The sequence below is a fragment of the Vanacampus margaritifer genome, chromosome 15 (genome assembly GCF_051991255.1).
Source record: "Vanacampus margaritifer isolate UIUO_Vmar chromosome 15, RoL_Vmar_1.0, whole genome shotgun sequence".
NCBI classification, from domain to species: domain Eukaryota; kingdom Metazoa; phylum Chordata; class Actinopteri; order Syngnathiformes; family Syngnathidae; genus Vanacampus; species Vanacampus margaritifer.
In genome coordinates this window covers 18,471,396-18,486,083 of record NC_135446.1, presented here as the reverse complement: position 1 = coordinate 18,486,083, position 14,688 = coordinate 18,471,396, and the positions used below count along the sequence as shown (strand labels likewise).

The 14,688-nt window shown below is 47.1% G+C and overlaps 2 protein-coding genes across 3 annotated transcripts; one reads left to right on the top strand and one right to left on the bottom strand.

Annotated features, from left to right (window-relative positions):
- Positions 1-192: 192 nt before the first annotated feature.
- Positions 193-6,341, bottom strand: sf3b2 (splicing factor 3b, subunit 2). 2 transcript variants are annotated; one of them, XM_077544914.1, is made up of 22 exons: positions 6,193-6,341; positions 5,966-6,101; positions 5,630-5,676; positions 5,495-5,545; positions 5,199-5,414; positions 5,032-5,128; positions 4,863-4,963; positions 4,681-4,789; positions 4,499-4,593; positions 4,230-4,427; positions 3,764-3,886; positions 3,566-3,646; positions 3,271-3,498; positions 2,860-3,009; positions 2,696-2,785; positions 2,512-2,619; positions 1,689-1,796; positions 1,467-1,612; positions 1,221-1,322; positions 1,017-1,116; positions 745-933; positions 193-358 (listed from the first exon to the last, which is right to left on the bottom strand). In XM_077544914.1, the coding sequence occupies exons 2-22, from the start codon at positions 6,093-6,095 to the stop codon at positions 287-289; spliced, it is 2,541 nt and encodes an 846-aa protein (XP_077401040.1). In that variant the 5' UTR covers positions 6,096-6,101; positions 6,193-6,341; the 3' UTR covers positions 193-286. The 2 variants fall into 2 exon arrangements, with proteins under 2 accessions (XP_077401040.1, XP_077401039.1); XM_077544913.1 differs by having other exon boundaries at positions 5,966-6,258.
- Positions 6,342-6,576: 235 nt separating this feature from the next.
- On the top strand, positions 6,577-14,653 carry capn1 (calpain 1). Its single transcript, XM_077544915.1, has 22 exons — positions 6,577-6,725; positions 7,291-7,647; positions 9,304-9,373; positions 9,776-9,894; positions 10,500-10,633; positions 10,705-10,873; positions 11,433-11,516; positions 11,586-11,671; positions 11,839-11,913; positions 12,409-12,569; positions 12,637-12,797; positions 12,870-12,881; positions 12,953-13,164; positions 13,232-13,271; positions 13,337-13,402; positions 13,495-13,552; positions 13,620-13,684; positions 13,795-13,863; positions 13,935-14,013; positions 14,082-14,198; positions 14,272-14,330; positions 14,396-14,653. The coding sequence occupies exons 2-22, from the start codon at positions 7,393-7,395 to the stop codon at positions 14,420-14,422; spliced, it is 2,118 nt and encodes a 705-aa protein (XP_077401041.1). The 5' UTR covers positions 6,577-6,725; positions 7,291-7,392; the 3' UTR covers positions 14,423-14,653.
- The last annotated feature ends 35 nt before the right edge of the window (positions 14,654-14,688 follow it).

Genomic DNA, 14,688 nt, shown 5'->3' with positions numbered 1-14,688 from the left:
AAGCCTGATAACGATCCTGATTATGAATCAGGTGTGTTAATGGAGAGAAACATGGAAAACAGGTTGGATAGGGGCTCTCGAGAACCGAATTTGAGCACCGCTGTTGTAGAAGAAACATCACGTTGTGTTTATGCGTGTGTTTGTGTATGCACCTCAGACTGAAAAAAAAAAAAACGGTCAGGGAAAATAGCATTGTTTGGTTGGATGGAGTTTATTTACAAAAAACAGTAACCATAACAGGGTTCTCACAATTATGAAAAAAAGAAATAAAATGACTTCTTCTTGTCTAGAACTTGAACTCTTTGTATTTCTTGGCACCACCTCGCGTGTCCTGTGGTTGAGCCTTCCTCTTCTTTTGCTGGGGATCACAAGGGCATTGTAAGGCATGGCATTATCATCATCATTAAAATATAGGCCACAAGATAATGGAGGACAGATATATGTACAGTTGTTAAGACAGTGAAGAACAAATGACTGTGCTGCATGTCTTCGTGTTTATATACGGTATAGGTACTTTTGTGAAAATTATGCATAGTTTGTAATATGTATGTGGGATTGCATTACTTGATGAATAATTTATGTTACTGTAGGCAAAGTTGAAAGGGAATAATCAAATTAAATATTAAAACTTCTCTCTTTAGGTCCGGCAGTATGGGAAGCCTATAATATAGACTTAAATTTTTTTTATTGCATGTAAAAAAAAGAATCTACGATCATCATCATCGTCCTCATTTCGTTGGGTACCTTCTGTTTGGCGGCGTGTTCAGCCACCATGTCGCTGAAGTCCTCCTTCTCCACCTGCGCCTGCTGCTCGCGCACATGTTCCTCATACTTCTGAGTCATAGCCATCGGGTCCAGCTCCAACTCATCGGGCGCCAGCGCCACCTCCACGCCGTGAGTATCACCGATGCCGGCCTTGCGCCCCGCCATGGCCTGGGGGTACAAACGAGCCCATGAAACCTCCTGGCACAAACGTATAAATAAGTAGAAAGTATGCGCGTGTGCTCGTCGCTCACCGCTGACATGTCGTAGATGTGCGTGGAGGCCATCATAGCGGCGCCCACTGGGCCCGTTCGTCTCTCTGGAAGGACGGTGAACAACTGTGGCGTCTCGTTACTGTAAGGAGAAGAATAAGTTCAAGCAAGAGAGAGTGAGAGAGAGAGAGAGGGGGAGAGAGAGAGAGAGAGAGAGAGAGAGAGACCGGTGGGAACATCTCTCACCCATCCATTGCCTCCTCAATCTTTTTCTTTCTCAGCTCGATGAGTTCAGGGGTCTCCATGCCGGCGGGAACGGACGAGAAACCTCCTGGCGTGATCAGCCCGCTGAAAATAAGAAAAATTATATAAATATTCATTCCCTATACCTCACAAATAACATGAGACTAATGTGTACACTTTGTGACATTTGTTACTGTGAGATCTGTCTAATGTAAATGAAGGTAATAATGCCACCCCGTGGCTTTCTACCTGTCCGCTGGTGTGAAGAATCCCGTCTCGTCCGGTTTCTCCTCATCGCTCTCCTCCTCCTCTTCCTCTTCCTCAGAGGACTCCTCATCAGAAGGCTCTAGCTCGCCCCACGGCGTGTGGTCCACTTCCTCCTCCTCCGCTTTGGCCTGCTCGCATCAGCCAGCACATTTGAGCGTACATCTTCACAAGAGACCCTTCACGCCGGAAGCAGCGCCGACTCACCTGGAAGTCAGCCGAGTTGGTCCCAAACACGTCGCCGTAAAGCGGCTTGCCCATCTCGTCCACGGGGGGCTTCCCCCAGCCGCCTGCGTGGTAACCGAACGTGCAGTTCTGAAGAAAAGGTGAAAGAAGAGGTCAGGTAACTGTACTTAATTTTAGTGTTTATATTCCAAAGAACTCTTGCGCCATACATTTGACAATATCATACTTTTCACTAATGTTGTCAAAATAATGTATATTTTAATCCTGCAAAAGATGACACAATGTAAAAGACCACAATTAAAGTGAAGCAAAGTAAACTGTGGTTGAGATCTTGATTGACTGAGAACTTGACATCTTATGAGGCGCAAAAAAAAAGAAAAAAGACAACAGCGACATGGAGGAATGTGAAGCAGGGAACATTAACAGCGATGATGCAAAAGGCTTGGAGAAGCAAAATATTCCGTGGTTCATATTCTCTAGAATTGTTTGATCTTGTAAGCTACAATAATGATTTGAGTCTTGTGCAGGCTGAAGAAGAAAAAAAAAACAGCTTCTGGCTTTCAAAAATGATCCGTCTGATCTATATATAAAAAAAAGTTCCTTTATTTCCCCAGTTGTTATATTTAGCTATGGTAACACGTTTTGAAGACAAAAACGTGAGCAAACACTGGCAAGTTTTTTTTTTTTTTTTTTAATTCCTCCAAGTACAATCACTATTTCATGTCAAGATATCAATGAAGCATGAAATCAGACAATCAACAGCTCGCTTCTCTAAAACCTTGCAAGTCTGTTCATTTGGATCTTAAGGCACTACTGCAGATTCTCTGGTAATGCTGCTTGATACCTCCGGAATGGGTGAGTTGAGTCCAGGAATCTTGAGGTTGGGGTATGACGGAGGGGGGCCATACCGCTGCATGGCGATCAGCCAGGGGGGAGGAACCTTGTGGGAGTTCTGGGAAAGGAGACAAACATAAGCCGATGCCAGATGCTCAACATTGCCACAAGGAGCCGACGGGACAGAAACTCACGGGGCCGACCGGCATTCCCAGCGCGATGCGCAGCTCCTCGGAAAGGTCGCCTGGCTTCTTCTCCTTCAGGCGGGTCTCGAACTCTTTACCCTATATGCACAGTAAGCACAGTCAGCGACACTGCCAGGCAGCATATGACAAGTGGTGGCAGCCGATGTTATTACCTCATAGTAAAGGTCTCCGTGGATGGTCAGCTTGGGTTTGATCTGCCACTTGAAGAAGGCGTCGTGAAGTTTTTGATAGTCAATGTCAATCTTGCCCATCTTGGGACGAACTTTCTCCCTCATTTTGGTCTTCATCGTTTTGGCATCCTCCTGCAAAACACAATAAAAGTATATGTATCATTCATTCATTTTATTTTCAAAAGGGAAGAAATTACATATTTGTCATTTCAGAAGAGGATATTAGACTGAGTCACGTAAATTTGACTGATTCAATTAGATTCATCCCTTACAATTGAATTGTGAAAAATGTGTCACTTTTCCGATATTTGATTTTGTATTGCCAACTGAAAAGGAAAGCACAAATAATACCAAAATTTATAAAGCCAGCGATGGTGATCTGGCCCAACCAACCTTTTCCTGCAGGGCCTCCCTCATCTCCTGGATGCCAGTCCTTCTGATGAATTCTGGGAGCTGGAACGGTGGCTTCTCAATTCCTCTCTTGCCCTGAAGGTACTTGCGCTTGAAGCACCAGTGGCGAGGAACCGGCACTGTATTCCGGGTGGCCTTGAGGTGGACCAGCAGCTTGGGCTCCTGCGCTGTAACGTCATGCATTTCCACCACGTCCGGGCGGTCTACCAACTGGGGGGCAGAACACACGTCGTGGTCATCGACCCGCCTCTACCGAAGGCGAGGAGGCGTGGCTTACCTGCTTGAGCTCGGCCACTGTGAGACGATTCATCCTCCTCAACTTCTTCTTGGACAACTTGGGAACATCTGTGCGGACATCCTGTTGAGTTTGGGGCACAAAAAACAACAACTTGACTAACTATTTTTCATTCTGGAACCAAACTGATGTGTGAATGAAAAGTGACATGAAATGACATGAAAAGGACAACGGTCAAACCTCGTCACTGTCATCGCTGTCTCTTCTCTCCAACTCGAAGCCTTTCTTCCTCAGGAAGCCAATTTCCTGCTTTTCTGCTTTTTCGGGCTCCTTCTCCTTTTCCTTCTTCAAATCGTCAGTGAGCTGTAAATCAAATGGTTCATTATGTTCCTTTGTCTAGAGCCCGGTCGATTAATCAGTCAGCCGGTTTTAATCAGTTGCTATCAGGCCTTTTTAAAATAACCATAACCGGATAGTATTTTGCCAATTAAATGCCATATATTCTTTTTTTCTCGTGAAACAGTAAATGTTCAGTGTCCAGAGTCATTCAGAATGATGTCATTACGCCATTTGATGATATGTTTTGACATCTTTATTGGTTAGCAGATTTTTTGCTTCTGCCAAACATCGGAATTAGCATCGCCTTACAAAACAATCCATATCAATCGAGCCCTACATTCGACGCCAGACAATCACATGGACTTACCGTGAAGGCATCAAAGATGCGCTTGAAGATGATGTAGCTGGAGTCGTATACGTCTGGCTCCTCTGCGACATACTCGATTTCCACTTCCTGCTCCTCGTCCTTCTCGCTGCTCTCCGCCTTTCCCTTAACTTGCTCCTTCTTCTCCTGCGCATGCTTGCTCTTGGTCTTCTTCTTGCGGTTCCTGCGCCGGCGGTTTTTCTGCGGTGACGAGCTCACGTTACAACTGAGCCAAGCAAAGTGACTGACCTCCTGAAAGGAAGACGACTCACATCCTTCTTGGACATGCGGCTGTCATCGTCTCCCCCCTCCAGCCCTCCAAACGCGGAGTTGCTGCCGCCCATGCGCGCGTCGTCTTCTGCTGCTTCTGCAAGTGGAAAACACAAGACGGTCTTCATCATGAATCCTGGTAAAGAATGAGGTCGTTTTTATTAAGCAGCTGCAGTATATCAACCTGCAGGGTCCACGTGCTGCTCCTGTCGGATCTCCTTCAGCTGCAGGATCTTCTCCAAGGCCTGGGGGATCTTGGGTCCCCCAATAATGATCTCGTCACCCTGCCAGGCCTTGAACGGGACATCACACGTCAAATTGTTGTGCAACATTATGTTCCTCAGTTGCTTTTGGCAGGCTGCTCACCTCCCTGTTGTCCTCACCCGGGGGCGGTGGTGGCAATCTATGCCGCTGGGCAGCCAGCATCGCGATGCCCGGCGGCAGCGCACCATGAGGATCCAAAGTAACTGAAGGACACACAAGCAAGTCATGAGAGAACAAAGGGCATCCTACATGAAAAAGCACACCTACATACTTTGAACTGCGGTGACAGGGGGCATCGGCCTGCCCATCGAACCCTGCTGCATCTTGACCATGTCCTGGTGGCGTTCCTGCTCCAACAGCATGGCAGCCTGAGATTTAAACAAGTTACGTGACATCACGTTGGCTCTTCAACCATATCTTTGCGTCTATTCCTCTTACCCTGTTTTGCTGCTCAAGCAGGTCCTGGTCCTCCATGACACGGGAATCGTGCTCCTCCTGCTGCATCACCATGGCCGCCCTCTGCTGAGCCATCTTCAGTTGGTCATCTTGCAAAAGGCCCGGAGGCGGCATGCCGGAGCCCTCCATGGGCATGTGCATGGCGCCGGGCATCATGCTCATCGGCGCGTGCAGCATTCCCCCCATCCCAGGAGGCATCTGGTGTGTAGGTCACATGACATTGAAAAAGCAAAGAAAGGAGTTGTTGGAAACATTCAGTAAGAAGGTGGAAATTGTACCTGAGGGCCTACTCCATTGTCATCATGAGGTTTTCCAAATAGTATTCCCGTCTACAGAGGGAAAAGTGTGCAAAACACATGAGCACATAAGCACACACATATGATAAGATAGCATACAATATTCTTAGAGTTTACCTGGATCATGTAATTTTTCAATCTGTCAATCAACTCTTCCCTTGGACCTATGCAGAAAAAAAGACACCATCAAAATCGGAACGCAACAAAAATGAGCTCACTATGCTCATAATAAGTAAACATACAGTGAACTGAGCCAAATCAGTACACTACTTAAATTACATGGATGTTCGGTGTTAAAGAAATGCTCAACAAATCGTAAATGAGGACAAAAGTTTGCTTGTTTAACAGCTAAACAGGCTACAAGTTAGCTATAATCATTAGCATAGCAACATTCAGCTAAACACAGCGCCGCGACCACATTTTGCTACGGTTTCCCCCCCAATCTTTCATTACCCATCACAGGCGCTCCCAGTTCGGCCAGCTTGGCTTGGAGCTCCGGGTGGCTCCAAGAATTCAAAGCCGCGATAGCACTCCCCAAATCGGGCTGGTGAACATCAGCTCCTGGTGGCGCGTCGGAGGCCATGTTGAACTTTCAATGGATGCAACAATGGCGGAGCGTGTCAGGGGAAAGAGCTTCAGTGTGGTGCAATGCATGGCGGGAATGCAGAAGGCGCACTGACCTGTGGGAAATGTAGTCGTAGACCAGCAAGGACTGCGCCTGTCGACTTGACTGTGTACGTAAATTAATTTCAGAAATATTTGTCGACTACATGTCAACCCTCACAATTTCAACTGTTTTTTGTGTTGCATTTGTAGGACATTTTCTTCATTTTGCTTAGCATTTGTCATCAAATTCTATTACGATGTAATTATTGTGTAAGAATATCGTATATACTGTATATATGCGTGTACGCTTGTCTGTTTAAATGTTGAAATGGTTTCAGCCGTGAGCTATCCAACTAAAAAACAACCATCCCCTCCCTCCCGCGCATGCGCACGCCATTGACCCGAACGAGCACGGCAGCGGCAGAAGGCAGAGGGGAACGGAACAAGAGGGGAAAAGAAGGCAAAAGAAGAAAGGGCTGAAAAGGGAGGAGGAAGAGGACAAAAGAAGGAGAAAAAAAGGTAGAAGGGGTGCGTGCTCCTCGTCTATCTTCACACGTTCTTGTCTTCAGCGCCGCAAAGGAACGAGAGGAAACGTGCACGCGCGCAGGTAACACACGTTCCAGTTCCGCAATCTTTCTCTTGCAAACATTTTCTTTACTTCCAAGTTCCAACACTTCCGTAGGCTTCCCAGAACTTTTTTTTTCAACGGAACAAATGTCAAGTAGGGTTGGGTGGGTGGGGAACGTCGTCACGTGATCATGTCTGAGCGCATGTCTGAGTACAGCTGCTATTGCGTGTCCCCCATAGCCTTTTGACAGCAGGATGCAGGGCCACGCCCACCACCAGGAGTCAGCGTTGACCTCTGACCTTTTATCTCTGACGCTCGCTGTGTTGACATGTTTTCTGTGTAATATAACACCGGATATTACAATCAAGTTTGAGTCGGATGAAACAGGAAGCGTTCATTGTTTGCATAGTCATGCAGGGCGGCGTGGCCTGGCGTCATGCGTGCGTAGTGATAAGCTTGGGTGTTGTTTGGCACAGAAGCTTAGAAACTTTGCATGTAATTGACAGCTGCTGTTATGCAGGACATTTGTTTTTGACCCCAATAGTGACCAATCCCTGACTGGAGCATGATCTTTTATGAATTTCCTTCTCTTGTTTACTTCTAGAGGCGGCGTAACATTCCAAAGATCCTGACAGGCGGGTTCTGACCCGTTCATGATCAACATCAGAACCTGACACACTTCACATCACACCCACACGCGCCCAACATGGTAGAGCCTATACTTGCCACCGGTGTGGCGGCGCAGCTGCGCAGTCAGAGGGACCGGCAGGAAGGTCTGGGCCAGAACGACAATGCCGTCAAGTTCCTGGGTCAGGACTACGAGAGCTTGCGGTCGCAATGTCTCCGTAGCGGGAAGCTCTTTGAGGACAGTCTGTTCCCCTGCGCCGCTTCCTCTCTGGGCTTCAACGAGCTCGGACCGAGGTCAGCCAAGACATTCGGCGTGCGCTGGATGAGGCCCACGGTGAGACACAGCAAGCTGCACAGTACATCCGGAGTGTTCTAAGACACTAATTGGTGCTGTTGTTCCCAAACTTAGACTAAGTACACCAAACAATATCTGTTGGTGTAGTAGCAGCATTATAACCAACATTATAGTATTAATGTAGTAGGTAGCGTAAGTTTTGTTCCTACAAAAATATATTAATTATTATTGTAAGCCACTGTACAATTATGTATAGTTGAATGGCGGGTTATAGGTTGTAAGGTACATTGTGGGTTATAAAAAGTAAAAAAATGTTAAGTCATCATGAGCCTTGTCGAAAAAGTAATCTCTTTTGGGGAATTTTTTAGGTGCCATGGCTTGGTAGAGGAACGATATGCAAAACGTGTTTAGGAAGAGGGCTGCCAAATAAGGCAAAACTAGCAATATGATTTTGCATTTATTAGAGCGCTCTTCGACAAACTTCAAGGTAAATTCCCGTATTAATATGACACTGTCTTGAAATTAATGTTTACAACCACCTATGACGTTAGCATGTCTACAATTTCTGACTTGCTACTGAGGTGGATAACATGGCTAACTAGCATGGCTAGCTAGCTAGCTAGCATCAACTCGCTTCTGCTCTGACGATATTTCATAAAGTGTAATGGCGCAACATTTTTGCTCACTGTTATACAGTTGTGTTTGTGAGTTAACATATTCTGTGGGCATGTAAACAACTGTGTATGAACAAAAAATAAAGCTCTGTACTTAAATAATATTTGAATTAAAATGTAATGCACATAAGTTAAATATAAAATGTACCTAAATAGATGTTTGAAAACGGTTCTAAATGATTAAAGGTAACTAACTTGTACTTCAAAGTTAAATACAACTGAACTGTGCTTAACAAATGTACTGAACAAAGTTTAAGCCACTTTAATAATATGCACCCTTGCAACATTTAATTCAGTCATTTTTCAGTGGTCTAAGAGTCACACAACCAAGTCCGTTTCTCATGCACTTCCCTCACATGTTCACAAATACGACAGTAGCGTGCTCATCCTATTACATGTTAGCGTGACATGCGTGCTCCGATGCGGCCGTGATTGTGCGTCCCGTGTTGCTTTGCGCACACGCCACTTTTAACACACGTCTGCACTCAAATGTAAACGTGAAGTCAAGCGTGCGCACGTGTGCAATGACACAAATAGGCGCTCTCTTTTTTTAGCCGCGTTTCGAGTCGGCACACACTCGCAGGCGCTAGCATGCAGCACTGTCAGAAATAGATCTTATAAAATATAGAATCTATTTATATATATATATATAAAAGCAGTAGGCCCTCACGTACTAGCTTGATGCTTAAGTTAGCCGTACAGCAAACACAAGGGTGTTTCCTTTGTATTGGTGTTGGCTATTTCTTTATCCAGCAGGTGAGAATTTATCAGGCGAGACACACCTACGTTTGATCAGTCGCACAAACCAGTTCCCGTCGACACGAGTGACCCTTTATCTAAACTAATTTGTGTTTTCTCTCCATCAGTGATTCCCAACCACCGTGCTATTGTTTTAACATTTTTATTGAATAGTGTGTGGTAACATTTTCCTTATCTGTCGTGACTCATACAAAGTTGGGAAACACTGATTTTTCATGGCAATGAAAAGAGTGTGTGTGTGTTTGTGTGTACTTGTTTGCAGGAGTTGTGCAAGCGTCCCGCTTTCATTGTGGACGGAGCGACCCGAACTGACATCTGCCAGGGAGCTCTGGGTGAGTGGGGAATGTTTGCATGTCACATTGAGTATTCAGACGCAAACTGAAAGCCCCACCCATGCTCAACGGGTGCATGCAGTACATACACATTTACATATCTCACCACTAGGGGGTGGAAAAATACACTTTTCTCCATTCAGCCTATGGAAAGACGTTTGAGCATTTATTTGATATACAGCTGCTAGAGGTCTCATTGTCCACACTAGTAAGGAAATTCAGCACAGTAGTAGAATGAATGTCTTGCTTACTAGCATGCTAAAGTTGTTCTACTAGTGAACAGCAATGCCCTACTAAGTTGTATGTAGTTGCTTGTAGTAGTCCACTTGACTTGGATATCATATAAATGCTCAAATGGTTTTCCATACTCAGCCCGGGTCATGTGACATCGTGTGTGCGCAGGGGACTGCTGGCTGCTGGCGGCCATCGCCTCGCTGACCTTAAACGACAACCTCCTGCATCGAGTGGTCCCGCACGGACAGAGCTTTGAGCAGGGGTATGCCGGAATCTTCCACTTCCAGGTAATTCTTGTGTGGTAATATAGTCACAGTCGTTTTTTTTGTTTGCATCTATTACTGTCCTTCTCAAATAATGGGCGGGCTCCCCTGTGCGATGCCAGGGGTTTCATGTGTACTCAGAGAACATGTTTGTTTTTTTAGGCCGCACTAGAATAAAGTGTAATTGCACATTCACTACAGTAGGTGGCAGTGGCGCTGTAATTGAGTGCGCAAAGAGTATTAGTTCCTCTGCAACGATTTACTTACAACAATTTTATAGACAAATTATACTATTTATAGTCGCAGCAGAGTTTTGAGGAGGCACAAAATATTTTTTTCTTTCTGGAGGGGGGGGCATGACAAAAAATAATTGAGACGCACCGATCTAAAGGCAATTATGAAGTCAATTAAATACAACTGAACTGTTCTTAGGCATTGATTCTTTCACATACCACTAGAGGGAGCCTACATACCACTAGTAGTACGAGATGCTTAGGGTCTAGTAGTCCAAATGGAAAGATGAAGAAGAAGGCCAGAGAGGGCAACAGCATGAAATATGTCGTTGTTGTTGTTGTTTTGTGTTGCTATGGTGGGTGACAAGGGCCTCATGTAGCGTCCCGTATTCACAGTTCTGGCAGTTTGGCGAGTGGGTGGAGGTAGTGATCGATGACCGCCTGCCCGTCAAGGACGGCAAGCTGCTCTTCGTCCACTCGGCGGAGGGCGGAGAATTCTGGAGCGCGCTGATTGAGAAGGCCTACGCCAAGTAAGCCGAGCGCAGAGTCGCCGCTCAGGTCCGCCACCACCAAAGTCACATGTGGACTCTGTCCTCTTCAGGTTGAACGGCTGCTACGAAGCGCTATCCGGCGGCAGCACTTCCGAAGGCTTTGAGGATTTCACGGGCGGCGTGACGGAAATGTTCGAGCTGAGCAAGGCGCCCTCTGACCTCTTCAGTATCATGGGCCGTGCCATTGAGAGGGGCTCACTGCTCGGCTGCTCTATTGACGTGAGTAAGAACATCGACATGTATACATGGACCTTAGCCCAGTAATGCTCTACTGTACGTCAGTGCGGCTGCCATATTGGATGTGGCAGAGCTGCTTGTAATTTAATGCAAGTGCTTCGACTGACCTTCATAAAGCGACAACCTCCAAAATTCCTCTCGTTCGGCCATTCACACACGCACGGACGCGCGCACACACACACACACACACACACACACACACACACACACACACACACACACACATACACTTGTCTTTGTGTCATCGTTGGGACATCTCATTGACTTGCATCTCCTAGCCCCTTCCCCTAACCCCAACCATCAAAAATAATTGGCTACCCTCATTCCTTACCCTAACCTCAACCATAACCCAATTCAAACCTAAACTCTAAAACCAAGTCTTGATCCTTAAAGAGAGGTCTGAACTTGTCTGAAATTTCAAATTGGTCCCCACAATAGTAGTTAAACCTGGAAAAACACACATGTCTGGGCTCCACAATGTAGCAAAGACAAAACCACACACACACTTAGCACTTCTGACTTTTGTTGTTTTTGGTACCAGATCACCAGCTCCAGAGACATGGAGGCAGTCACCTTCAAGAAGCTAGTCAAGGGACACGCCTACTCCGTCACGGGCTTGGATGAGGTGAGAGAGCGTCACATAGTGGTGGTGTGTCTCTGCAGCCAACGTGACCATGCTCCACGTGTCCCTTAGGTGGTCTATCGTGGGAACATGACCAAGTTGGTCCGCATCAGGAACCCGTGGGGAGAAGTGGAGTGGACCGGCGCTTGGAGCGACAAGTGAGACACTCTCGCTTCTCGTGTTGGAAAAAGTACCTCATGTAAACATGTGAAGTCTTATACGCAACTGAGAGTCTGGGAAGGGGGTGGGGGTTTGATTATGTAAGCAGACATTCCAAAGCATTCCCTGCTGGTGTCTTCCATTCACTTGAATATTTTCTGTACAGTTCTCGAGAATGGGACAGTGTAGACCGTGGAGTCCGCGCTCGGCTGCAAAACCGCAGCGAGGACGGCGAATTCTGGTGAGACTGTTTTCCTCTATTAAAAGGGAAGTCAACCTTAAACATTTCATGTTATATGTGATCTAACTGGTCTTAACACGACATTCTTATTGATATTACATTTGTGAAATATGAGTTATGTAGCAAAATACAGCCCTTTTTATCCATCTCAGGGGGCGGCCATTTTGCAACTTGCTGTCGAAGATGACATCATAGTTGCTCAGGGCTGGGGCAACGACCAATCACAACTCACATGTTTTCTGAAGCTGAGCTGTGATTGGTTGTAACCTGAGACCCGAGCAACTGTGATGTCATTTTCACTCGACAGCAAGTAGCAAAATGGCTGCCTTCTGATATTGATAAAAACTGCTGGATTTTGCTGCTTAACTCCACTCCACTAACGCACTGTTAACCAGAATACTGTATTTAGACTAGTGGGGCTACATAGAATATATTATTGTCAAGAAATGTTGGGGGGGCTTCTCATACCCCCTCGGCTTGTCCCCCCTCCCACAGGTTGTCCTTCAGCGACTTCCTGCGCGAGTTCACCCGTTTGGAAATCTGCAACCTGACAGCCGACGCCCTCCAGCACAGCCAGATGAAAACGTGGAGCTCGTCGCTGTACCCGGGCGAGTGGAGACGGGGCAGCACAGCAGGAGGCTGCCGGAACTATGCGGGTAAGAAAAGACACCGGAAGTGAGGGGGTTTAAATGAGTAGCCTGACCTTTAACCTCTTCCGTCCAGCGACTTTTTGGCTGAATCCGCAGTTCAAGTTGCTGCTGCAGCATCCGGACACACCCGGCATGTCCGACTGCAGCTTCCTGGTGGCGCTCATGCAGAAGGACCGCAGGAAGAAGCGGCGGGAGGGCAAAGACATGGAGACCATCGGTTTTGCCGTCTACGAGGTCGGTGTGCGCCCCCAAAAGCTCCTCTGCGTACTTTCCGCTCTGTAATCTCATCAAGTTCTCTATTTGCAGGTTCCCAACGAGGTATGAGCTTTCCAATCAGGTTTTTTTTCGAACAAAGCAGAATGGTGGCGGTTAACCGACTTCCGTCTCAGGCTAAAGGGCAGACGCGGGTCCACTTGAAGCAGAACTTCTTTCTGACGCATGCCTCCAGCGCTCGCTCCGAACTCTTCATCAACCTGAGGGAGGTCAGCTCGCGTCTGCGACTCCCGGCCGGCGAATATGTCATCGTGCCTTCCACCTTCGAGCCCCACAAGGAGGCTGACTTTGTCCTACGGGTTTTCTCCGAGAAGCCCGCAGATTCAGAGTGAGTGACGCCTTGTTACGTCTTTGCAATCATGGCCGCGTGATGATGTAAAGTTTTTGCCTTTCAGGGAGCTGGACGACGACGTAGTGGCGGATCTTCCGAGCGAGGTGAGGAGACCGTGGCAGACCTGCGTCCCTCAATGAAATCGTCTTAACTTTTCTTTTCCTTGCAGAACTATTTGGACGAGAGTCAGATTGAGGCCGGGTTCAAGAGTCTCTTCCGACAGTTGGCTGGTTCAGTAAGCACATACCCCTTTTTTTTCTGCATCGTGTTTGACCTTTGCTGCGACAAAGGCCTGATTGTTGTTTGGTGTGTGCGGGCACCGTGGAGGACATGGAGATCAGCATCAACGAGCTGCAAACCATCCTGAACCGCATCATCAGCAAGCGTAAGTACATTATCAGCACTCCTTCCACTCACACGCATAGACGTGAACATAGTTTCCATGGCAACAGACAAAGACCTGAAGACGGACGGCTTCACCAAGGAGGCGTGTCGCAGCATGATCAACCTCATGGATGTATCCTTGCTGCCGTTTTTGCTGGGGACTCTTCGGTCTTCTTTTTTTGGTTTTGAAGTCAAGTCATGTGACTCAAGTCTCCTCATTGGTTTTCCTCAACGTCCCCGCAGACGGACGGCAGTGGGAAACTGGGCCTGGTTGAGTTCCACGTACTTTGGGAGAAGATTAAACGCTACCTGGTAACATTTTCTCACACACAAATACGCACAGGCCATTCTGGAATCACATGAACTCTCCTGCTCTTAAACAGACCATATTCAGGAACTATGACCTAGACAAGTCGGGAACCATGAGCTCCTATGAGATGAGGATGGCGCTGGAGTCCGCAGGTGCGCTGCATCGCCATGCGTGCGCAACCTTACTCATCGCCGCGCGCTAAATGTACCCCCTTCCGCAGGCTTCAAGCTGACCAATCACCTGTTCCAGCTCATCATCCTGCGATACACGGAGGAAGACATGGCCGTCGACTTTGACAATTTCGTCACATGTCTGGTCCGCCTGGAGTCCATGTTCAGTGAGTGTTGTCCGTGACTCCGCCCACTTAGGCCCGCCACCTCGCACTAACCTTGCCACGCTCGTTTCGACAGAAACGTTCAAGATCATGGACACGGATGCAGATGGCGTCATGGTGCTCAACTTCTCACAGGTAACAGGAAATGTTCTAGCTGTTTGAACACTTCCTCATTTGTCACCACTTCCTGTTTCTTGCAGTGGCTCTCCCTCACCATGTTCGCCTAGACGCCAGTGGACGGCGTGTCTGGTGCCTTCAGACGCCGTGACCTGATTACCGCATTGCGTCGTGCTGGGATGTTGCTGAGAACGTAAATAATTGCCAAGTAGCAGGGGGGGGTCAAACTTTTTTTTTTGTCAGGGGCCACATCGCAGTAATGGGTTCCCTTTTGGGCTTTTACAACTGTGAAACCCATTTAAATGTATCATCACCTCATTACATGACTACATACACACACATGGGAGGAGTCCGTTTTGAATTGTTGCAAACAGAA

Coding starts and splice junctions, on each gene's coding strand:
- sf3b2 (XM_077544914.1), bottom strand. CDS start 6,095: ATGGCCTCCGACGCGCCACCAGGAGCTGATGTTCACCAGCCCGATTTG. Junction 2,786..2,859: donor ACGGAGACCTTTACTATGAG/GTAATAACATCG, acceptor CTGTGCATATAG/GGTAAAGAGTTCGAGACCCG. Junction 2,620..2,695: donor TGGGAATGCCGGTCGGCCCC/GTGAGTTTCTGT, acceptor CTCCTTTCCCAG/AACTCCCACAAGGTTCCTCC.
- capn1 (XM_077544915.1), top strand. CDS start 7,393: ATGGTAGAGCCTATACTTGCCACCGGTGTGGCGGCGCAGCTGCGCAGT. Junction 9,374..9,775: donor CATCTGCCAGGGAGCTCTGG/GTGAGTGGGGAA, acceptor GTGTGTGCGCAG/GGGACTGCTGGCTGCTGGCG. Junction 10,874..11,432: donor TGCTCGGCTGCTCTATTGAC/GTGAGTAAGAAC, acceptor TTTTGGTACCAG/ATCACCAGCTCCAGAGACAT.